This window comes from Pelophylax lessonae, assembly GCF_965119305.1.
Source record: "Pelophylax lessonae genome assembly, chromosome: 4".
Lineage (NCBI taxonomy): Eukaryota > Metazoa > Chordata > Amphibia > Anura > Ranidae > Pelophylax > Pelophylax lessonae.
In genome coordinates this window covers 334462010-334488263 of record NC_138771.1, presented here as the reverse complement: position 1 = coordinate 334488263, position 26254 = coordinate 334462010, and the positions used below count along the sequence as shown (strand labels likewise).

The 26254-nt window shown below is 44.9% G+C and overlaps 1 protein-coding gene across 1 annotated transcript in view; it reads left to right on the top strand.

Moving 5' to 3' along the window:
• Positions 1-2742: 2742 nt before the first annotated feature.
• The window catches only part of STC2 (stanniocalcin 2), a gene marked incomplete at its 5' end in the record, with an annotated part of 68379 nt that continues 44867 nt past the window's right edge, over positions 2743-26254 (top strand). Inside the window, one exon of the mRNA XM_082256321.1 lies at positions 2743-3214. Within this exon, the coding sequence (XP_082112447.1) occupies positions 2743-3214 (472 nt within the window). The remainder of the gene's footprint in view (positions 3215-26254) is intronic.

Genomic DNA, 26254 nt, shown 5'->3' with positions numbered 1-26254 from the left:
ATAAAGCAGCCCTAGATGGATACGCTACGATTCTGCAGCAATCAGTGAGTGGTACCCCCACCTCCCATGATCGCAAGTGAGCAGCTGAAATCAAGGGGACCGAGAGCCGTGAGTCGGAGCCCGTATATCTCAGCTTATTTTCTCCGGCGCTCCCCTCGGCGGGAGTCAACAGTGGATCATTCTAAGATGGCGCCGACACGATCTGGTACAGCAGGTCCCACGACGGCGAAGAAAGACGGAAAGATAGTAGCAGCAATAAGGAAGCCCAAGAACAACTCACCGAAAACATGCCCGACCAGATATAAATTCAGAGAAGCGAACAGACAGTGTCTCAACTTTCCCTACCTCAAAAACCGCAATCTCAAACACCTGAATGGAAGGAGATTCTATCCATTATGCCTACAAAGCAAGATTTTACCGCAATGGCGGCAACTATAGTAAGTACTTTGACACATGAAATAAATTAATTGAAGGGTCAAATGAATCATATGGATAACAGGATAGATGGAGAAAATAGGAGCCGGCGAAACAATATACGCCTTCGGGGCCTATCTGAGACAGTCCAAGGCCCAGACCTAAAGGACAAAATAACTGTCATATTAAATGAACTTCTGGAACGGCCCCATTCAGAGGTTATTGAGATAGATAGGGCCCATAGAGTACGGGCCCCGCGCAGTATGGGAGCAGACTTCCCACGAGACATACTGGCAAGGATTCATTTATTTTCCTTAAAAGAAAAAATTATGAGGAAGGCATGGATTAGGGGTCCCTTTGATTTTGAAGGATCAATATTACGCCTGCTACCTGATCTGTCTAGAAATACCCTGAAGATGCGACCGATGGTGAAGCCATTATTGGAAGAAATCCGGAAGGTTGGGGCAACTTACCATTGGGGACACCCATTCCATCTAATAGTAATGAAGGGGGACTCGTCCTACACATTACGTTTGCCCGAGCAACTACCCGGCCTATTCTCCTTTCTGGAATCAACACCAGTATGGGTTCCAGATTGGTTGGGAACCCAAGGGTAACAGAACGCCCCAGGAGTGTCATCACAAGGACATTAATATCCTAAGGGACAGTAGAGGAGGGTACTAGGGTGCCGCATTGAAATCTGCTGTTCCTGGAGAGGAATTATAAATATATGCTCCCAAAGGAGAATGGTGGTGGGAAGTTATGGGAAAGGGATTCTAGGGGGAAGTGGGGGGCCTTAAGGTATGGATATATTATAGTGGGAGGGATGGATGCCCTATACAATGAATTTGGGGTGAATGGGGGGAGAATATTAAATAAAGGATCTTAACAGAGGGAGTCATTATGAAATATACAGTATACAAACGCAGCCGATTGGAATGTTTGCAGATGTGAGTCTATAGAACATAGATGCTTTATTTCTCTTCTTCTTCTTATCACTAAAAGGGATTATATTCTCCCCCATATTTGCTCCTCACAGTGTAACTCAACAGGGCGGATGCCCAAAGGATCACGGATCCGCATAGGATTTAGGTTGTAATTTTTTCTTTTGTTTTTGCTCTTGTTTTGTATAGCTCTTATTTCTCTCTGTACATCTGATTTCCTCCTCACGGCGGGAATCCTCTCGCTGCCCTTCCATAATAGGACGCGTCAAGTTACGCAAGGTCAACTGTTGACCACATATAGTTAAATACACTGATATACTTGTGATACGGGGGGGGTGGGTTTTTTTTTTTTTTTTGAGACAGAACGGACTTCTCAGTTTCCCTCCCCTTTTTCCTCTTCCCCGCGAGCGGAGGACTTAGGCAACTGGGAGGAGCCTGCGTGGCATTTTAGCTCGAAACGGGACGGGAGATACCGGGTTAAAATGACGGGAACCAAAATTACATCGCTAAACGTAAGGGGATTGTCTACACCAGAAAAGCGGTCACGCTTACTGTCGGATATGAGACGAAGCCATAATCAGATAGCCTTTTTCCAGGAAATGTACTTTAAATGTGATTCAATACCAAAACTACATAATAAGAACTTTCCATGGGCATATCATGTTCCCTCCCCTGTACCAAAGTCCAAGGGAGTTAGCATTGTCATAGCTAAAGAAGTACCTTGGACCTTTGTAGAGTCACGTGCTGATCCACAGGGAAGATACTTGATGATAAAAGGAAATGTAGGAAATAAGTTGGTAACTTTGGTAAATGTATATTTTCCCAATTATAACCATTTATCATTTCTACAGCTTTTGACACCACTAGTACTGGATTTTTAAGTGGGCTCCCTCTAGTTGTAGGAGGGGATTTTAATTACGCTTTGGAACCTCTGATAGAAACCTCTCGCGGTTCGTCACACCTCTCATATGCACGATTAAAGAGACTTAGTGGGGAACTCTCCCTCCTCAATCGAATTGATCCATGGCAAATTATGCATCCAGGTGATAAAGATTACACGTACTTCTCCACAACTCATAACACATATTCAAGAATAGACCGCATCTTGATTTCCCAAGGGGACCTTCCCAGAGTTTCATCATCACAGATTGGTTCTTTCTCCATGTCGGATCACTCTCCTATCCATATATCATTCAATCTAGATTTAGGGCCCTCAAAGCCGCCGACGTGGAGATTGAATGAATCTTTAGTGCAATCCCCAGAGGCAAGGGTTGAGATAGAGACAGAATTAACAAGGTTTTTTCAGGAAAACACAGATCACCAAGTCTCCCCCTCGAGTATTTGGGAGGCCCATAAATGTGTCATTAGAGGGGTAGTAATCCGGATGGGCTCGAGACGTAAATGTGAGAAAGAAAGAGAAGTATCTGAACTATTAACACAGATATCATCTTTAAGCTCTACACATAAAAAATCTTTGGCATTAGAACATCTGCTACCCCTGACTAGGGCAAGGGAAGAGCTTAATAGCCTTTTATATCAGAGATCTATTAGAAACCTAGTGTCACAGAAGAGACATTCCTATGAATTTTCTGATAAACCCGGAGCTATGCTGGCTCGAGCTCTACGGGGACCTCAGAAACACACAGTAATTGCTCATATACAGTCAGCAGGTGGCCATAAGAAATATGGAATGGCGGAGATTGCAGAGGAGTTCAGCAGTTTCTATCAATCTTTATATGGTATCGCCCCCTCGGGTTCAGCTATAAGGGCGAATGCTGACCCCGATGGAGCGATTAAATATATTAGATCATCAGGAATGATCTCTTTAGATAAAGATCAGGCCGCAGCATTGGAAGGTAAAATCTCAGAAGAGGAACTAAAATTAGCTCTATCACAGTCAAAACCACATAAGGCTCCGGGCCCTGATGGTTTCACATTGATATATTATCAACAGTTTCTATCAAGTTTAAAGACCCCCCTATTGTCACACTTAAATAATATCGGTGAGGGAGGAAATATGCCGGTAGATTCTCTATGGGCATACATTACCCTTATTCATAAAGAGGGGAAATATCCAGCATCATGTGGGAGCTATCGCCCTATTTCCTTGCTTAATATAGACACTAAGCTTTTTTCTAAAGTCATAGCAAATCGACTCTTACCACATATCCCTCAATTAATACATTACGATCAAGTAGGCTTTGTCCCTACTAGAGAAGCAAGGGATAACACAATTCGTGCAGTAGATCTGATACATAGCGCTCGTTTGTCGAGAGTCCCGATGATGCTCCTCTCCATAGACGCCGAAAAGGCTTTTGACAGGGAAAAAGGGAATGACCCCCTAGAAGGGTGGGACTTTAAAGGTAACTAATAAGGATCTTTCGAAAAAGATAGAATTAATTAAAATATTTTAACAATTTATTGAAAAAAGTGTGAATGTAAAGGATCAATCAAACAATAATAATACATTCAATGTACAATACAATACAGTTGCAGATGCATGACAGAGTCCAACGCGTTTCGAAATTTGTATAGTACCAAAATCTTCCTCAGGGAGTCTGTATGTTTTCCTGGAAAGCATAATCATATGCCAAAAGTAAATCCAAGAGAACAAAAGCAAAATACAAAAACATACATTAGTGTGTCACATCAATCATATCAAAGTTTTTGCATATGCGACAACATGTTGTTCCATCTCAAGAGGTAATATACCAAGGGGGAAGAAAGAGGGGGGGAGGGGGGGAAAAGAAGAGGGGGTGGGGGGGGGGAAGGGAAAAGGAAAAGAGAGGGGGGTGGGAGAGGGGGGGTGTACACATACCGGCAAGTGTCCGGAGCCGCTCATATTGTCCACGGAGGGATATGTAGGGGTCCCGCAGGGTGGGAGCTAGAATCAGGTATTTGTATTATTTATATATCCTCTATTGCCTGTAAATAATAGTGCAATGTCAGAAAGATTCACTCCAAGGATGAATTTCCTTAAGTCTATGATTATGGATCACTTCACCTGTTATAATGATCCAAAAGGGGGATAGGTGTGTAAAAATACGGAAGAAAGGAATCCTTCAAGTGACGGAGAGGATTCCAGTCACCTTTGGTTATCCTAAACTAAAGGTGCCTATTAGGACTTAATATATGGTGACCCCTGAAAGCAAAAAAAAGGGGGGAAAAAAACATAGAACGAGGAAGTACTGGAGAGCAGAGAGCTCTAAATATAAATTATCCACAGTTGGAATTATTTTGTTATTTGGGGTATCTTACCTCCGTGTTGTGATGGGACATCCAAGATGCCTCAGATATCTTAGATGGATAGTACGTTGGGATGTGACCAGAAGGTATATATATATATGTAGGAATAGATATGATGTATTATATTCCAAAATTTTCAGATAAATGTCGTTTGCCTAAAATATATATATAAGAAAGAAAATAATGCTTATAGACGTGTGTTTAGGGGGTGGGGGCGTAAGCCCACTAAATAGTAGGTATTTTCTATTTAGTTCCCTTACCACCGTGTAGATAAAAAGTAAATAACAGCCAAATCCAATGCCACTTCAGCAGATGAAGTATCTACTTGGGGGTGTGCTTTTTGTCCCAGAGTGGTTCAATATAGATGTTGGTATTCTGCTTGTGTCTAAAATATAGAGAGTTTTATATTGCATCTATCTGGTTACCTATCCAGGATATTGTATACGGTAGGAGTGTCCCCAATAAAAGTATAAATATAAATACCGTAGGATGAAATGAGGTGGCAGACACCCAATGACAATGTCTTCCAAACGGGGACGGATGAAAACCCCCACGGCTGATAGTACAGCTAGTGGAGTTCGCCCATTGATCTGAAGGAGTAAACATGTATAAGGTATAAGATAGGGTTCACCTTGGTAGAAGTACCGAAAGCATTCCAACGATCAAAGATTCCCCAAAAAAAGATTACTTACTCAGCTGTAGGGAGGGTTGGAGGAACGACAATTCTGTCCTATCACGGAGAGATCACTCACCGGACTGATTCTCGGCGTTCCCTTAAGTATCATAACGAGGCCCGTGATTTGCCGATAAGCATCGCGAGGTTTAGAGTGATGTCGTCATTTCCGTCTGTTTAGTCTCGAGTAAAATACCGCGAGTTTAGGACGGTGACATCACATCCGGTTTGGGCGTATAATCCAGCACTTCACGGGACGTAGCCGCGGTGATGGACTTCCGCCCTCACTTACAGAAGGGGCGAGATAGTAATACCCGCCCTTGATTCTAATAGTTGGTAAATCTTGATGCAAATAGGACAATAAAGTGTTTTGACAAAGTGTGATTCCAACCATAAATATGTCGGAGTCATAATAATAAAAATTATACGAAAGTTTCAAAAGATGCCAATTTCCCATTATGGATACTTGGCCTAGTCGATACAGAAGGGGAAATCTTATCAGATATCGCCCCGGCACGGGTGGTGGCGTTTAACCCTCGGATGGTCGGGGGTTTAAGCATGGAAGTCCCACAAAGATTGTAGGAAATTTATCCAGCTATATAACGCATATGCTCTCCAGATGAAGAATGGGACATCCAAAGTCAATTTTGGGTCCCAGGGAGAGTGGTCTCACCCGTGCCGGGCTCCCAACCTGCGGGATATCTCTCCAAAAAACAAATATGAAAACATGAGATCGCATGATTATGACATCCAGACTGCCGGGAAGTGGACCCACCAGGAGAAGGGAAGGGAAAAGGGGAGGGAGGGGGGGGGGGTTTAGGTTAAAATGGAAGGATAATTACCTGATTGGATGTTTTTGGAGAAACAGATGTTCGTCGCATCATGCAATTACATGACTGGAGTTGCAAAATATAATATAGCAATTAAATACATAAATATATCAAAATAAATATGAAGAAGCCACTAAGAGATATGCATTTAGCCAAGATGAAGCTAAATACAAACAACATACATCCTCAGAGTCCCCCATCCTTTTCCCCCCCCTCCCCCCCTCTTTCTTCCCCCTTGGTATATTACCTCTTGAGATGGAACAACATGTTGTCGCATATGAAAAAACTTTGATATGATTGATGTGACACACTAATGTATGTTTTTGTATTTTGCTTTTGTTCTCTTGGATTTACTTTTGGCATATGATTATGCTTTCCAGGAAAACATACAGACTCCCTGAGGAAGATTTTGGTACTATAAAAATTTCGAAACGCGTTGGACTCTGTCATGCATCTGCAACTGTATTGTATTGTACATTGAATGTATTATTATTGTTTGATTGATCCTTTACATTCACACTTTTTTCAATAAATTGTTAAAATATTTTAATTAATTCTATCTTTTTCGAAAGATCCTTATTAGTTACCTTTAAAGTCCCACCCTTCTAGGGGGTCATTCCCTTTTTCTCTATTAACTAATCTAGGGATTATGGTAACACAATATCTGAGAATTACCTACATACCTGTTTCAGGCTTTTGACAGGGTGGCCTGGAATTTCATCAGGGCCACCCTGTCACATATTGGGTTGGGAACTTGGATGACGACATGTATTATGTCCTTATATTCCAAACCTACAGCAGCAGTACGGATAAATTGATGGAGATCCAATTTTTTCCAGATTAAAAATGGCACCCGACAAGGGTGTCCATTATCGCCGTTGATCTTCATTTTGGCACTAGAACCCTTGCTATGCAAGATATGCAAAAATATTGAAATAGTGGGGCCCCAAGTGGCAGAGGCCCAACATAAAGTGGCTGCGTATGCAGATGATCTGCTCTTCTTTCAAATATTGAGAGCCATTAGGGAATATGGAGAGGTCTCTTATTTTAAAATAAACCTAACAAAATCCACAGCACTAAATATCTCTATACCTATGAGTAAATGGAAAACTCTGCGATCTTCCTTCCCTTTTCAGTGGAACAGCAATTCTATAGTATATCTGGGGATACATATTACAGCAGATCCAAAGGACCTCTATGAGGTAAATTATCTCCCACTTCTAGATCAGACATACACAAATGGCAGACACTTATATTGTCCTGGTTTGGGCGATGCAATGCATTGAAAATGAATGTACTGCCACGATTACTGTACGTCTTACAGGCCCTGCCAATAGTGGTACCAATGACATTTTTTGTACAAGTAAGGTCGATGTTTCGACTGTTCATATGGGCCAAAAAGTCCCCTTGAATAGGGATGCAGATCCTATCCCTTCCCAAGGGGGGGTAGGTTTACCAGATTTGTTACGTTATTATAGGGCCTCTCATCTTATGCGAGTTCTTGATTGGTACTGTAATGTGGCTTCTAAACAATGGGTAGCCATGGAGAGGAAGATCATGAACACCCCATTTTCAATGGCTCCTTGGACACCCATTTTGAAATCTGATATAATATACTCTCACCCGACGATTGGAACTACGTTAAGTGAATCTCAGAAAGCACAAAATCACACATTAGTTGCAACCTCAGTCTCTCCCATGACGCCCCTGGTGGGCAGCTCAAATTTTTCCCCAGGGTGCACTAATGCTAAACGAATAAATTTAGCTCAATGGGGTAGAGCACGTCTCATTGATATTTGGAAACAGAAAGAACCACCGACCATGACGGAGATGATGTCTTGGCCTGAAGTAAAGATAGAGGGGCGTGGCCGGAACTCGGATGTGAAAGCAGCGCGGCTCCGGAGCTCTGTCCTATCTGCCCTGATCCTTCCGTGATCCTGCTGGAACCCGACATCCTACTCACCTGATTCCGACGTCTCCTGTCTCCTGATATCCCGGTGCACCCGCGGCGATGGTCAAAATCGGTCCTCCCGGTCCAGAAGCACTCGGTATCCGCCCGCCGGACCTCACGCTGCCACGATCCCAAGATGGCGCCGGCCCGGCGCGTGCTGCGGGCCCTTCCTCCCAGATCGCTCGCTCCTCGGCTGTGCGGATGGCATCGGCCTCTGTGGAGGGGGAAGCGATCTCTCCTGGATCGTCTCGGCTGGCGGTGACTGTAAGTGATGCCCTCTCTCCTCCCCTGGGCTCCCCCGTACCCTCGGAGCCTGCTCTGTCTGTGGATAGGCCCGAACCTACCCTGTCTGCCATAATGGACGCTATCCAGCACTGTCAGACCTCGCTTGCCTCACAGATTGAGTCTGTACAGATGGACATGTCGTTTCTCAAACAGGATGTGCACAACCTTCGCCACAGGGTGGGCAACGCGGAGCAGCGTATTAGTGACATGGAAGATGCCCACCGCCCCATGCAGTCCACTGTGTCAGAGTTACAGAGGGGCCATGTCGCCACTACAGACAAGCTAACGGACATGGAGGACCGCCTCAGGCGCAATAATTTGCGTTTTTTGGGCTTTCCGGAGGGATCGGAGGGTAAAAATCCTGAATCATTCATGGAACATTGGCTTATCGATACTTTTGGGAAGGAAGTTTTCTCCCCCTTGTTTGCCATTGAAAGGGCGCACAGAGTGCCATTGCGCCCCTTGCCGCCCGGGGCCCCACCCCGTCCTCTTCTCATCAAGCTCCTGCACTTCCGTGATAGGGAGGCTGTGCTCCGGGCCTCTAGGGACAAGGGCCGAATCCTGTATAATAACCACGCTGTATCTATCTTCCCGGACTTCTCTGCTGCGACCCAGAAACAGCGGGCCTCCTTCATGGCAGTTAAGAGGAGACTGCGGGATTTACAATTGCCGTATAGTATCCTGTACCCGGCTCGTTTGAGGGTCATCTATCAAGGTAAAGCCCACTTTTTTCAGGATCCTCAGGACGCTGCGCAGTGGGTGGATTCCCTGGGACGCCGCTCCCCTCCCTCCCAGGATCTTAGGTCTCCTCGTCGGTGATCGCTGGCCTGAGTCTTGCAACTGCTGCTAGGTTTCCCTTTCTTCCTCCTGGATGTCGTTGGGATGCACCTTTATATTCTATGATCCTTCTTACAACTCTTTTTTGTGATTGTCGGGTGTCCTCCTGAATGGGGGGACCCCCCCTTGTTCCTCTGGAAGGGCATTTTTGGGGATGGTTGCTCCCCTTCACCCCCTTTTTTCCTTTTTTTGCTACCATTCCTGTCTGCTTCAGGACGAGCAGATCCACGTTTCCCTGAACTACACTGTTTTCTGGTTATGGGATTTCAAGCTCTCAACTGTTGGGGACTGAGGGCCGGGTGGGTTAGGGTGGGATGGGTGTTGGGTTACTACTGTTTTTGTGTTTATCTGGGATTGTGGGGGTCTCTCCCCCCTTTTTTTGATTTGCGTTTACTCCGTCATGTCTTCTTGGACTCTTATCAGGGTTTTTTTTTACGCCTAGGTGATACGATTTTCATTTCTGCCTTGCTGTACTTGATAATATTTTGGTTCTTGTCTGTGCCTTCTCCTCCTATGCATATTGCCTGCCAGTGGTTTTGCCTGCCATATTGTGAGGTCTTGGTGCTCGGGGGGGGGCCTCCCCCTTTTTTGGGACCCCCCCGGTCACCAACGCTGATTTTTAACATATCACTATGTCTACTCTCCGTTTAGTCTCTTGGAACGTCAGGGGGCTAAATTCTAAAGTCAAGCGTTCCCTGGTTTTCGAATATTTAAAACGTCATAACCCACACATTGTTTTATTGCAGGAAACCCATCTCCAGGGGTCCAGGGTGATGGCCCTAAAGAGGGCGCATGTGGCGTACGCGCTACACTCTACGTATTCCTCGTATGCTCGCGGTACTTCGATTCTAATTGCAAAATCAGCCCCTGTCACCATCAAGCATTTGAAGACTGACCCTTCGGGGTGTTTTATTATTCTTGTCTTCGAATTTCTGGGTAAGCCCTATACCCTGGTTAACGTTTATGTCCCTCCGCCGTTTACTAGACAGTTTTTTGACCGTATGCTGGGTCTGGTCTTGGAAATGGCTGAGGGTCCCCTTATTATGGCGGGTGACTTTAATACGGTCCTCGATGCTGCTCTGGACAGGTCTGGAGCTGTCTCCTCCGCACCAACTCCTTTATGCTCCTACTTGGACAAATTGGATCTCCTGGACGCCTGGAGATGGAAACATGGGGGGATTACTGAGTATTCCTGTTATTCCAGCTCCCATAATACATTGTCCCGCATTGATCTCTGCCTGCTCCCTCGGGAACTGCTAAGTCTTCTTTCGGGTGTCAGGTATCTGCCCCGCGCAGTATCGGATCACTCCCCTTTACTGGTGGATCTCGCCTTGGGGTCCCCCCCTAATTATAAACTCTGGAGGCTCAGCCCCCTGTGGCTGGCGGACCAGGCAGTGACTGACCAGGGGTCGGCGGAGATGAACTCATATTGGGCACTCAATAAACAAGCTGGATCTGAATTGTTGACCTGGGAGGCCTTTAAGGCGACCATGAGAGGTACCTTTTCGTCTGCCGTGGGCGGTGCCAGGAAGGCTCGCCAGACTAAGTTGGTTGACGCCGAACTGGCGCTGCATGCGGCTGAACGACAATATACTGATGACCCTACTCCCCAGCACCATGCCTCTTGGCGGGCCAGGGCTCGGGACTTGGATCTGGTGGTTGTGGAGCGTACACAGAAGAAACTCCTTTATCAAAATCAGCGCATTTTTGAACTGGGCGATAAGAACAGTCGCCTCTTGGCTTATTTGGCTAGGCCGGAATACCAGCCCTGTGTCATCCCTCGGATTACCAGCCACGCCGGTGTCATTGTGGAACAAACCCCCGATGTTCTGGCCAGTTTTGTTGCTTTTTATTCCTCCTTGTACCAATCTAGAGCTCATTATACCATTGTTGAACTTGATGATTTCTTATATGATATTACTTTGCCTAAGTTGTCGGCCGGCCAATCTAGTTTTCTGGATTCGCCCCTGACTGCGGATGAGATAAACAAGGCCCTAGCCACTTTCGCACACAATAAGACACCTGGCCTGGATGGTTTTCCTATCGAATGGTACTTGCACTATAGAGAATTGCTGGTCCCCCATTTACTGACTGTGTTCAATTGTGCTCTGAAGGAGGGACGTCTGCCACCCTCTATGACAGAAGCTCTCATTGTGCTCATCCCCAAGCCACGTAAAGACCCCCTTCTCTGTGAGTCATACCGCCCGATCTCGCTTATTAATACTGATGTCAAGATTCTCGCCAAAGTCCTCGCGAGGCGTCTGAATACGGTTGTCACGGACTTGGTGGGTGCGGATCAGTCGGGATTTATTCCTGGCCGTTCTACATCGATCAACCTGCGTAGACTTTTTACTAACCTTCAGACGACTCATGCCTCTGTGGGGTCCAGGGTCGTTGTGACCCTGGACACTCATAAGGCTTTCGACTCCGTGGAATGGCCTTATTTATTGGAAGTGTTGGCGAAATTTGGCTTTGGGCCCGGATTTATAAATTGGGTCCGCCTTCTGTATTATCTACCTCGTGCTCGTCTTCGGGTGAACGGTTTTGTGTCGGACCCCTTTCCCATTTTTCGGGGCACCAGGCAGGGGTGTCCGCTATCTCCGCTGTTGTTTGCCCTGGCCATTGAGCCCTTGGCTGCGCAGATCCGCCTTTGTGAGGGTATTGCGGGCTTTGTGATCAATGGCTTGGAAGAAAAGGTCTCCCTGTACGCGGACGATATGTTGATATATCTGGCGGATCCCTATCAATCCCTCCCTATTCTGTTGAATGTTATCGAACGCTTTGGTCACTTCTCTGGTTTCAGGGTGAATTGGAGTAAGTCCACGCTGTTCCCCCTGGATCCCCAGGCTCTGCCCCCTTCCCTTGCCTCTTGTCCCCTCCAGGTTGTGGATCGGTTTCGATATTTGGGGATTGAGATTCAGCTCCCCTTGTCTCGATTCTTTTCCAACAACCTGGATCCCCTGGTTGCCCGTCTTAGGTCCTCGCTGCGGCTTTGGTCTACGCTTCCCCTCACGGTGCTAGGCCGGATTAATATTTTTAAAATGATCTTTCTCCCCCGTTTTTTGTATGTGCTCAGCCATTCCCCGGTATATGTCCCTAAGCGCCGCTTTCAGGCCATTGACTCGCTCCTGACTTCCTTTATTTGGGGGGGTCGGGCGGCGCGTGTGGCCAGGGATGCTCTGCAGCTGCCGGTTCTCGCGGGCGGGCTGGCTGCGCCTAACTTGCGTCTATACTACTTCGCGTCTCAATTGGCCCATGCTCATTGGTGGTTCCACCCGGAGGATGCTAATGCTGCGGCTTCATTGGAAGCGGCTATTTTCACCTCCTATGAATCACTGCAAAACTTGGTACATCGAAGGTCCGTTATGGGCAGACCGAACACTGCTCTTGTTTCTGTCACCCTGCGGATTTTCGCGGCTGCGGCCTTGGATGGTTCCGACCCTCCGGAGCTGCATTCCCCCAATGCCCCCCTTTGGAGCAATCCGCGGCTGAAGGAGTTCTTTAGTCGGGATGATGGCCTTTTCTGGTCCCGCCTAGGGGTGAAATCTATTTCTCATTTGTATGTCCGGGGAACCTTCAGGTCCTTTGCGGACATGCAATCTACCTTTGGTCTGCCCCCCACGGCTTACTACCGATACTTGCAATTGAGACACACGGCGGCCGCACAGTTTGGCCTCCGTGATGTCTCGCTTGAACCGACCCCCTTGGAAAACCTTCTTTCTGACTCTTCACATGAGAAGCTGGTCTCTACATATTATACTCGACTTTTACATTCTCACTCCAAACGGCTCGCGGTGGTTGAGTCTCAGTGGCGGGAGGATATTCCGGAATTGTCGGATGAGGTGTGGCAAGACGTCCTTCCGGAACAAATACCTGTTGTTATCTCCTCTAGGGATAGGGTTATCCAATTGAAGCTTCTTTACAGGGCGTACTATACCCCAGTACTCCTGCACAAAATGGGTACATTGCCTTCTCCGCTATGCTCCAAGTGTAATGCTGCTGATGGTTCATTTTTTCATATGTTCTGGGACTGTCCACCTGTCCGGGCCTTTTGGTCGGAAGTCACAGCTTTTATTGCAGATATCTCTCAGTTATCCAATATTTGTAGCCCCCTTCGTTGTCTGCTGGGTTATGTGGATGACGAGGACGTCCCTGCCCGTACTAAATTGTTTCTCCGCTTGACATTCTTTTATGCTAGGAAGACTATAGCTACTAGATGGAAGTCTACTGCTCCCCCTGACGTTCCATTATGGATTGCTCTCATTAATCAGGCATTGCCTCTGTATAAAATGACGTATGAGGCCAGAGGCTGCCCCAAGAAGTTCCGGAAAATTTGGTCTTTTTGGGTGGACTCTGACCGGACTGCTTCTTCAGTTTCTGACTAGGGTTCTATACTAATGGTACGGCTGACAGCTATGTATGTTATTTTTGTCATGGCTTTTGTTGTGAAATGGAGTCTTGTGTGTGTCTTTTTTGGCTCCTCAATTGACATGGTTCTGATTATTTCTCTGTTCTGTATTGTTTTGTCTGTTCAATAAAATACCTTTAAAAAAAAAAAAAAAAAAAAGATAGATCTATTTAGTGCTCATCAAATCAGACATTATCTCCTTCAATTACAGAGTATGGGATACTCCACTCGCCCCTTATCCCCATTTGAGACCTTGTGTAGAGGGGAAGAACGAATTTCACATACATTATCGAATTTCTATTCACTATTGGGAGAAACGCAGGAAATGCGACCAACGAGTTATTTACAAAAATGGGAACGAGATCTAGAGGTATCCTTTAATCAACAACAAATCAATAAAATACTGAGAATTGCGCATAAGGCCTCAATAGCAAGCAGATATCAAGAGATTAGCTATAAAATTCTCTCCAGGCAATACTACACAAAATGGACCGAAAACATCCTGATAGATGTTGGAGGTGTGGAGAAGAGGAACGATGATGCATATTTTTTGGACATGCCCAGCTGTAGGGGACTTTTGGAAAGAGGTTGCCCTAATAATTAGGAAACTTACAATGATTGAGGTGGGAGACGATCCAGCACTGTGTCTATTACACTGTACGAGGAACTCAGTCAGGAAGTACAGGAACTCAATCTTGATACACCTACTAAATGCGGCAAAAGCATGCATTCCAGCTTTATGGAGGCAGACGAACCCTCCTACATTACAACTATGGTTTGTCAAAATAAAATAAATCCATCTAATGGAAATATTAACAGCTGCTCGTACGAACACGGAAGAGCGATCAAGGACTCGTTGGCAGGCATGGTCGCACTTCACGTGTACGGAAAATTACTTACAGACAATAAGCAACACATGAAAGCAAGGGTGTCAGAGGATGAGGAATGGGAAGTAGTATTATAATTAGGGATGATCGAACTTTTCAAAAGTTCGGTTCGGCCAGAACATCCGAACTTCCCGAAAGTCGGCCCGGATTTCAGAACACCATTGAAATCAATGGGATTCGAACTTCGGTAATCAATAAACACCATTTTGAAGCCCTAAAATCCAATAAATGCCCCTAAAAAGTGCCTAGGGTTCTGGGTCATGCCCCAGGGACTATTAATCACACAAAAAAAGTTCTTAAAAATTGTCATTTTTGATAGAGAGCCAACTATTGAAAAAATAAAAAAAATTTAAAAAAATCTTTGGATTTAGTGTCTGAGGGGTCTAAAAAGTGTACCTGTGAAGTTTCAGCTCTGTAGCATGTCCAGAACCATAAAAAAAAAAAAAAGATTGTTTGTATTATGTCACTTATAGAACAGGGATATGGCTCCGCTATTTTCACACCTTGCCGGTTTAGTAGCAAGCGTTTTTTTGGGCATTTTTTGGGGGACTTTGGAGGCAGGCAAAACATCTGAACTTCTGTGTAGGGGTATATATACATACACCCATGTCTGTATATATACACATACACATATATAGGTGTGAAAATAGCAGAAATCTATGCTTGCGCTAATTCACACTAATATGGCTTCTCTCCTATAACACCTATATATGTGTATGTGTACAGTAAAATACATATAAGTGTGTGTGTATATATAACCCTATACAGAAGTTCAGATGTTTTGCCTGCCTCCAAAGACCCCAAAAAAATGCCCAAAAAAACACCTACAAGAACACACCTGGGCATTCTTTTTTTGGCGCAGGCATTTTTTTGGGCATTTTTTTGGGGTCTTTGGAGGCAGGCAAAACATCTGAACTTCTGTATAGGGTTATATGTATACACACACACTTGTATATATTTATACACATACACACATATAGGTGTTATAGGAGCGGAGCCATATGCCTGTTAATTATTTAATTAGCGCAAGCATATGTTTCTGCTACTTTCACACCTATATATGTGTATGTGTATATATACAGACATGGGTGTATGTATATATACACCTACAAAGATGTTCAGATGTCATGCCTGACTCCAAACATGTCCTCAAAAAAGCCCTATAAACGCCTGCAGCAAAAAGCAGGCTGACAGGCGAGAAGCCATATCGCTGTTCTGAAAGTGACCTAAGAGAAACAATCTTTTCTCTATAGCGGTCACCCTGATATGGAAGGGTTTTGTCACCCTGCCACAGCAGTCACAGTCAGTTAACCCTACACTACACTACGGTCCCCTTACACTTAACACTTTCCCTACAGAAACTGAATAATTAAAGCTAACTATAGTGGAAAATAGCACCCTAACTACACTAGATATCCCTTTCCTCACACTAAAAATTGCTAAATGACACTTTGTAACAGAAGTCACAGAACTGCTTCAACTCTCTTCCATGTCCCTGTATAACAATGCTAGGAATTTGGCGGGGGCTATCTTATATACTGGGGGGCGTATTCACTAATGATTGGCCTATGGACCCCCTAGTCACTCCAATCACATTCCTAGCATTATCCTGCCCCCTCAATTGGCTTTTACTGATGGTTCTGGTCCAATCACTGGCTTTTAAAGCCCATTTCCTGAACCATTGCATTTTGGTCGGTTCTGGTTGCCGAATTCCGAACTTTTTCAGCAAAAAGTTCTAAATTCGGCCGAACCTCGAGCAGCCAATGTTCGGGTCGAACCGATGGTCGACCCGAACCATTCGATCATCCCTAATTATAATGATGAGGAGGGGGGGGGGACCAGGATGGTCCTATGTCACTTTTTAGATAAAAGTTCTGTCGTAAGGGTGGGTTTATATATTTTTTTTTCTAGGGTTGGGGTATGGAACGACTATGGTTAGAGTGAAGTATATATCACAGTATATCTCAGTATATCAGTGGAAGTCTCTATGAGACGATTTGACGAACATGTTAGGAGGGCTTTTGGGATTACAGGGGAAGTACTTAGTAGATGCCTCAGAAAACTCTTAGCAAATTATGTATTACTCCCTTTCCCCTCCCTTTTTTTTTTTCCTTCTTTCTCGTTTCTTGTTCTTCTTCTCTTTTTTCTTATTCCCTCTCTATAATACCCACATTTTGTGGGAGGTCTTAGGGTAGAGGGGATATGTTTTAAAGATATCACTTTTGAGTGTATTCACAAATATGTAAGGAAACAACAAGGTTATTCATGTATTTTTCACATTGTATTGAAGGGGCTTTAGTATAAAATGCACTACGGAAATTTTTCATAAACAGGAATGGAGGAGATAAGGATGGGGCATTTAATTTTAGTGACTTTTATGATGTCTTGGAATTGTGCACATCATTTTTTTTTTATTTATCCATTCTTCATAATACTCACATTTTATATGAGGATATTGGGTAGAGGGGATATGTCTTAAAGAAATCACTTTTGAACTTATCCATAAATTATATAGATAATTTTGGATCTTTACTAATATTTTCACGTAATAATGTGGGGGATAAAATGGAAAGAAATCACTATTGAGGGAAGAAAGGGGAAAGAAAGGGAAAAGGAAATATTATTTTTTTTTTTCTTTTTGTGTGTTTTGCTGTTTCTTGTGTCATGGGTTGTGTCCGAAGGTATGTTTTACACAATGGTATGGGGTTGGGGGGGGGGGGGGGGGGTTTGGGGAAAGTGGAAGAGTTATATGCTATGTAGATTTCTGAGAGTATTGTATATATGTATTTAATATGTAATGTATTGAAAGAAAAAAATAAAGACTTTTAAATGCGAAAAAAAAGAGGCCACATTTTTGCAGTACTAAAATACACTCTTAGAAAAGTATAATGTTAAATAACACCCCACTTCAATATGTGGTATTGGGGGGCCACTGGTTTATCACACCAGTTGTTCAAAAAATTGGCCAGTGAGTTTGGCACTGTGTGTATCAGACTTAGCGCAGCAAAAGAGGCAATTTTTTTGCAGGACACAAATACACTTATGAAAGTATACTCATATAACACCCCACTTTAATATGTGGTATTGGGGGGCCACTGATTTATCACACCAGTTGTTCAAAAAATTGGCCAGTGAGTTTGGCACTGTGTGTATCAGACTTAACACAGCAAAAGAGGAAATATTGTTGCAGGACACAAATACACTTATGAAAGTATACTCAGATAACAACCCACTTGAATGTGTGGTATTGGGGGGCCCCTGGTTTATCACACCAGTTGTTCAAAAAAATTGGCCAGTGAGTTTGGCACTGTGTGTATCAGAGTTATCACAGCAAAAGAGGAAATAATGTTGCAGGACACAAATACACTTATAAAAGTATACTCAGATAACAACCCGCTTCAATCTGTGGTATTGGGTCACAGATTTATCACACCAGTTCTACAAATAATTGGCCAGTAACTGTTGTTACTGTGTGTAGCACAGTTAACGCAGCAAAAGAGGCCAAATTTTTGCAGGACTAAATTACACTCTTATAAAATTATACTGTTAAACAACACCCCACTTCAATATGTGGATTTGGGGGCCACTGGTCTATCACACCAGTTGTTCAAAAAATAGGCCAGTGAGTTTGGCACTGTGTATAGCAGAGTTAACACAGCAAAAGAGGCAATATTGTTGCAGGACACAAATACACTTGTAAAAGTATACTCTGATAACACCCCACTTCAATATGTGGAATTGGGGGGCCACTGGTCTATCACACCAGTTATAATACATTAAACATGCTTTTGTCACTGTTTGTAGTATTGCTGCAGCAACGCTCAGTCACCACACCAGTCTCAATGCTGCGCAGTGCACAATACAAATCCACTATAGTATGCTTTCTATATTACAAAGTATATTATACAGTGGATTACACCCCTATATAGTGCACTGCACACCTATACCAAATAAACAGCAGCCCTTGAAATGACTTTTGTGGACATTAACAGAGCGATTTGTGTCACTGCTAATCTCTATCCCTGGAGCACACTGGATACCTGTCCCTAAACTGAAAAATTGCACACCTATACCAAATAAATAGCAGCCCTTGAAATGACTTTTGTGGACATTAAGGCCCCATGCACACTGAACGTTTTTGGAGCTGCTGTTAGCAGCGTCAGACGTTTTTTTATTTTTTGCAGCTGTAGAACACCCATCCATGTTATTCTATGGACTCATGGACACATAGAGATTTTAGGAGCTCCAAGTGGCATAGGCGTTTTACAGCTTCAAAAAAACCCCAAGACCTGTGTGTCCTGGAGCTGCAGCGTCAAGCTGTAGAAAACGTCTGACGCTGCTAAAGGCTGAATAACGTGGCTTAACGTGCGTTAAGCCACGTTATTCGTTTTTTTTCTTCCATTCAGAATCAATTGTTCCCTATGGCTATATAATAAGCTGCAGAGACCGGAGACCAGCATAATCACCGGGGACAGCATCAGAGGAGGACCGGAGGTAGAAGAAGACCAGAGGAGGCAAAAGAGCAGAAGGGCAAAAGAGCAGAAGAGCGGAGGGCAGAAGAGCGGAGAGGAGAAGACCAGAAGAGCGAAGAGGAGAAGATCAGAGAGGAGAAGACCGGATTAAGATTTTTAATAAACTTTTCAAAACGTCTCCTGTCATTATTTACATACACTGCTTTTTATGGGGTGAATGGGTAGGGGTACAATGTACCCCATACCCATTCACATAGGGAGGGGGTCAGGGATCTGGGGGGACCCCTTGTTAGAGGGGGCTTCCAGATTCCGATGAGCCCCCTGCCCACAGACCCCCACAACCACCGGCCAGGGATGTCGGGAAGAGGCCCTTGTCCTCATCAACATGGAGGCAAGGTGCTTTGGGGTGGGGGGGCGCTCGCTCATCCCCTTCCCTTTCCTGGGCTGCATGCTCGGGTAAGGGTTTGGTATGGATTTTGGGGGGGACCCCACGCCGTTTTTTCAGGGTGGGGCTACCCTCAAATTCCATACCAGACCCGAAGGGCCTGGTTTGGTACCTGGGTGGGAACCTGACGCCATTTTTTTCCCCATTTTGGCGTGGAGTTCCCCCTTAAGATTCTCACAGCACAAGTCACACCGCAAGTTGGATCATCCTGATCCGACTTGCGGTGCGCCTTCTATTCAAATCAATAGGCTCCCGTAGGGAACCATTGATTTTGAATGGAGACAGAAAAACGCTGCTAAAAGCGACGTGGCCAAACGTGCAATAACGCAAATGGAAAAAGCTACTAAAAGCACTTTTTTACAGCTGCTTTTTCCTGGCGCTAGAAGTGGCTCTGCCGCTCATTTTTTCTGACGCCCAGTGTGCATGAGGGCTAAGGGCTTTTTCCTGGCGCTAGAAGTGGCTCTGCCGCTCATTTTTTCTGACGTCCAGTGTGCTATGAGAGCGATTTGTGTGACTGCTGATCTCTGTCCATGGAGCACACTGGATACCTGTCCCTAAACTGAAAAACTGCACACCTATACCAAATATATAGCAGCCCTTAACATGACTTTTGTGGACATTAACAGAGCGATTTGTGTCACTACCGATCTCGATCTGTCCCTGATGAACACAGCAACTAAACTAAAAAGAAAGTGTAGTAGACCTATACCAAATACCAGCCCTCAAAAGGACTTTTATGGATCTTAACAGAGCTATTTGTGTCTGGCAATCTGTCCCTGATGCGTACAGCCAACCTCTCCCTATGCTGACAAAAAGCAGAATGTGAAATGGCCGCCAGCTCTGGTCTATTTATAAGGTAGGGGGCATGTCCATGTGCTGAAATGTTTCAATTGGCTGTCCCGTTCCACCTGACGGCTGTGCCGTGGGTCAAAGTTCTCCCCAATGTAAACTAATATGGCCACCCCGAACAACGCCATGTGTTCGCAAAATTGGCGGGTAGCGAACAAGCAAAATGTGCCGCAAATCGACCGCCGGGCAAACCGCAAGGCCATCCCTATTCACAAGTGGCTCCGAGGGTGGGTTCCTGCACCCACAAACGCCAGGTACACAATTGTCCAGCAAGGGCACAGTTCTGGAGGATGGCGAGGTGGAGGATAAGGAGGAGATGAAGGAGGACCATGTTCACAGCAGGGTGGCACCCAGACCAGCTCATGGTGATCACTGGTGTGTGGCTGGGGGAATACAGAGGACACAGACGATACACCTCCCACAGAGGACAGCTTTTCGTTGCCTCTGGGCAGCCTGGCACACATGAGCGATTACATGCTGCATTGTCTACGCAACGACCGCCGAGTTTCCCACATTATAACTTGTGCAGATTACTGGGTGGCCACGCTGCTGGATCCCTGAATCCCTGAATTCCCTCACTGGAGCGTGATTGTAAGATGCGTGAGTACAAGCGCACGCTGGTAGACGCGCTGCTGGTGGCATTCCCACCTGACAGCGGGGGGGCACAGTGGAAGCACAAGGCGAAGGCAGAGGAGGAGGAAGAGGTAGCCAACGCAGCTGGGGCACCGCCAGCACCTCAGAAGGCAGGGTTAGCATGGAAAAGCTTTGTCAACACGCTGCAACAACCAGCACCACCAGCTGATATGGAACATCTTAGCAGGAGGCAGCATTTCACCAACATGGTGGAGCAGTATGTGTGCATACGCCTAGATGTACTGAATGATGGGTCTGCCCCCTTCAACTTCTGGGTCTCCAAATTGGGCATATGGCCTGAGCTTGCCCTTTACGCCTTGGAGGTGCTGGCCTGCCTTGCACCCAGTGTATTATCTGAACGTGAATTTAGCACGGCAGGGGGCGTTATCACAGACAAGCGCAGCCGCCTGTCCAGAGCAAATGTGGACAAGCTCACGTTCATTAAAATGAACCAGGCATGGATCCCACGGGACTTGTCCGTACCTTGTGCAGACTATACATGTATACCAGCCTTACCCAGCCATTGTTGTATTTTTGATCTTTCTCACTTTTTTGGGGTGTACCCTAATTTAAAAAAAAAATAAAATTAAAAACCAAAACCAGTGTTGGCTACCTCGTCCTCCTCCACCGCCGCTGCTTCCACCTACACCGCCACATCCACCGCCACCTCAACCTCCTACTCCATATGGACCTCGTCCTCCTACATCAAGATTATTATTTTTTATTTTTATTTATTTTATGTTATTTTACGTTTTTTCCCTATCCACATTTGTTTGCAAAACACTTACCATGCTCTTAACAACATTTTGCTGTCATTTGCAGCCCTCTAGCCCTTTCCATTACCTTTTTAGAGCCATTTTAGTGCTCAAAAGTTTGTGTCCACTAGATACAATTTGGGACTTTATCTAGAAAATGTCTGTTAATGCTGCCTTGATGCCAGCCGTCGCTAGCCAGCACTCCCTGACGCTTAGAACACACTATTACTTGACAGAAGTGCTGAATCCTCGACTCTTGGTCCAGAAGACTCAGGACTATGGTGCATAGGACTACTGACACCTCTGCAATGAAAAGTGTCTGACTCTCTCCAGTCTGGCACTGGCTGGAGGTAGCTTGCCGTGGATTACTGTATAGCTGCAACTCTCAACTGGTACTCTGTACAATTCAGGGCCCAAACCGCAGACGCCCCCTTTACACTTTTAGCTCTTCAGGGTCCACTGACTATGTACCCCCCTCTATTACTTCAGGGTCCTCAACCTAGATACCCCCTTTCTACTAGCTGGCACTGTATCCCAGAACCTCCTCCGGAGTGGTCTCCTCTAACTCTTCAGGCAGACCCCCAGGGGCAATCCTCAGTACTCACCACCTGTGTAGGCTTTCCTGGGACTGGACCCCTCTCGCTCTCCGCTGGTTCTTGGCACACCGGATCCCCTCAGCTCAACTCAGCACTCTCTGCATTTACAAGCATTTAGATGCTTTAAGAATATCCAATCTGCCCCTATATTAACAGAATATATTTATATTTTCTATAAATGTGGCAAATTTAAATTTGCCTAAACTCAGGTATATGCACAGTGTGAATTATACCATTTAAATCATTGCATGCATTTATATGTGTTTAGAAATGCCTCATAAATGCATGTATGTCATTGCCAGTCTGACTGAGGCCTTAGGCAAAGAAAAATTTAGCGATCAGTGATTAAGGTTTAAAGTAAGGAATACATTTTATAAGCTTACATGTTAGGCTACATTTTGGAGGTATAATGCAAAAGCACCAGTCGTTGGATCCAGTGGCACCAGGGCATTTGAGAGAGTGAGACATTTGGTAGGGTTGGCTAACAGATACCTACCCTAGGGTTTAGTCAATGGTTAGTAATAGGGGACTGAGACAAATCGGGTGCTGGTCACTTTCTTGTGTTTTTAAGATTTAATTTCTCCAAACATACAGAGAGAAAAAAAGGGTTGAGGTCTACGGATACCCATATCAATGTAGCGGGTGCCTCGCATCTCCTGGGGCCATGTCAAGCTGACCGAGGCTCTCGATAAAGGAGAAAGTGCCTATCAGCTCCTGTGGGGGATTTCTACCCCCACCCTTTCCTCACTTACACTGACTTTATTTTTTGTTTTGCTCCTTCCCCCACATTCTTATTGGCAGAGAGGCAGAAGCCAATGAGCAGCTGCAAAGCATTCTGGGACATGTAGTCCCCACCAAAAACAGCCCCATAATCTTGTATGGGGGTGGGACTACACACCCCCGGATTCTCTGGTAAAGAAAGAATCAAGGACACCATCTTGTCTGCTGAGGAGAGGGCAGTCACCACGAGGCGGGAGAAGAGACTGGATGCAGAAGAGAGGTGCTATCTTCCGGTTCAGCCCACCGCGTGTTCCAGACATCCAGCCCGAAAGAGGGGGATCCCGGGTGGATATTCAGGCGCACCTGCACCGTCGGCGTGAAGCGCTCCAGGACGAGGTGACTGCTCGGGTTACCAGAAGAACCTGCCTGTTCCAGGACATTTAGTTTGGCCTTTACTGCAGGATTGGTGAGAGGGCACTTGCCCAATTGCAGGAAATCAGGGCACTGCACACAGACAGAGTTACCCCACGTTGCCCTCACTTGCTGGAACCTGGGTCTCATAAAAGCCCTGTTAAGCAGTCAAAGTGTCCACCTTGCTATCTGGATACTGTCAGCATACAACACTTTACACTTTGCCAAACCGGAGTTTGAAGTGCAACAACAAAAGTTGCTAGCGAAGATACAAGGCCTCATCCTTCTTCCAAGGGACTGAAGTTACTGGTGCCATACAGACACGCACACACATGCTCAGGGCTCTGTGTATGTAGTGTGAGTGTGGGGTAGTCTAACTTGGGGGTTAAGCCACTCAGCACTAAATTAGGTACAGTGTTGGTGGTTGGGCCTGTGGTATCAGGGGATAGAAGAGAGAAGACTGACATAAGAGAAAGTCATGCTACTACTCTACTCCGGCCTGGACTCATAGAGCCATTTTAAGTAGAGGTAAGCAAACCAAAAAAAAAAAAATGTTTTTGTTTACATTTTGTTCTAAAAAAACTTTAAATAAATAATTGTTCTTCATAAATTTAGCCCAAAATGTATTCTGCTCCATTTCTTTGGTGAAAGTAACCCAAATCAGTGTATATTATTTAGTCTGTAGGAAAGTTATAGAGTCCACAAACTATGGTATATATCTACAAATCCATCAATCCTGATGAACTGATGCCCTGTCTCATTTCTTGAGGCCCTAAAATGCCAGGACAGTACAAATACCCCCAAAATTACCCCTTTTTGGAAAGTAGACAGTCCAAGGTATTTCGTTAGAAGCATGGTGGGTTTTTAATGGGAGTGAGGGGATAGGAAGACTGGACTGGTCAAACAGGATACAGGTTCAGCACGGTGTCTCCTTCTAAATGCTACATTCCAAGGAACAAAGTGTGCAGTATCTGGGATATAATGTTCACTTTAAGAAGCCTTGAACTATGTTACAGAGACACTAGAGGTATGGCTCACTTCTAAGTGTGGGGTTTATCTTAATATTGAGTTCACATGAATGCAGCCCTGCCTAGTCCCGGGCATTAGTGAGCAAGCACTCTGAAGGGAAAGGAAGCCCTGTGTGCCAAGTGAGTAGACCCCGCACACAAGCTGGCTAGCAGACTCTTTCATGCATCTTCCAAAGAGAGTCACCAGCCCCCAGAGGCATCAGCTTCTTCCTAGTTCACCATAAGGTCAGCTTCCATGTACTTATGTCCTCCCCAGCATGCACCAATTGTAATAAATCTCATAGTGTTTGCCCAGAAGGAAACCTAAATATTTAAAACTCAGTATTTCTGTGACCTCCCACTCTCACAGTGGTACAAGTGACACCTACCAGCAACAGGCAAAAGCAACAGCAACCCTGAGCTTAGGGGAAAACAAAATGCATACAGAACTGCCAATCAGCTCCTGCTGTTTACCAGCCGGAAAACGTTATTTAGATAGTCACCTGTGCTTAGGGCAGGGCGGCCAGAAAAAAATAATGGGGCCCCTGATTAATAAAAAGTCCAGTCCCATGCATGAACATGTCTATGGCTGATGTCACATGAGTGTGTTCAGCACCATAGCCGACAGCGAAAGCAACACATGTCAGCAGTGTGCTCCCATGTTTCTTTCACATCAGTTGAATGGGCACCTGGCTGTTTGAGAAGACTACAGAGCTTATAATAGAAAAGCACAGCACAACATATCTTTGTTCCAGTTCTACATTGAAAATTGAGTCAATGCAGCATACAAAACTGCATAAAATCAATCTAATTCAAAAACTAAATAATCAACTCCAGCACCCGGGTACAATATAATGTCAAGAGTTCCAAGGCTTGACATACTAGAATGAAACACTTGCTCCAGTAAAGATGAGCAACAATCCCTTTCCCTTTCCAGCAAAATGATGTTAACATGTTTGTGCATCTTGTATGTTTGTACTGTATGCAAGGGCATTGATAACTTACCTAAAGCAACTTGGATGTGGATTTAAGGGTCATAGCACAATTATGATAACCTTTCTCTCCACTGTAATATTATGACAAATCTTTCAGCCCTTACACACTATTGATGCTCTGCTCACCTATTGGTGCTCACACTGCTGGCTGCAATTGGTAAAGATACAGGTGCAATTCAGTAAAATCTAGATAATGAATATTTACTTAATGCCTTATACTTACGTACTGTCTGATACTACCAATCCCTTATCAGATTCAAACCTTAACTCGAAAAATAAGACAGTTGCAGAACATAAATTGGTGTTAACTACTGTAATGGAAGTGAAGCAACATGTAGGCAGGTGCCTATATGGTAATTCTGCTTTATACCACAAAGGGTTAATGTTTCTCTCAGGTATTAAAATGATGTGCTGTGGTGTACCTTCCCCTGCATGTGTCATTTTCTGTCTTTCTGGGAGATGATAAATGCAAGAGGATGTCAGACCTTGTGGTTAGATAGGCATTGGGAGTGAGCAGTAAGGACCATATACATAAAATGTGATTAGGAGTGTACTGATGGAGTTACCCCACAGTGGGACCCTGGCATGAGCTGTTATGTTTCATCTTGTGGGGACATTCATGAATTGGAAGGCATGAGCACCAGCACTTGCACAACACTTACGTAAGGTAAGGAAGATAGGAGAATTTAACTGGATGCCTCATTGAATTTAACACCTGTTCTGCTGGAAATATTTAAACACAGACCAAGTGCATCACAGCCACAGCCCTGTAAAGCATTTATAATTAAAGAATTAAAATGTGATGATTATCTGCTATGTTGTACCAAATGTATCCCTATGGAAACTGTTAAAGGACTGTATGCTAAATAAGTTAATTCAGTAAGTTATGGTTAGGA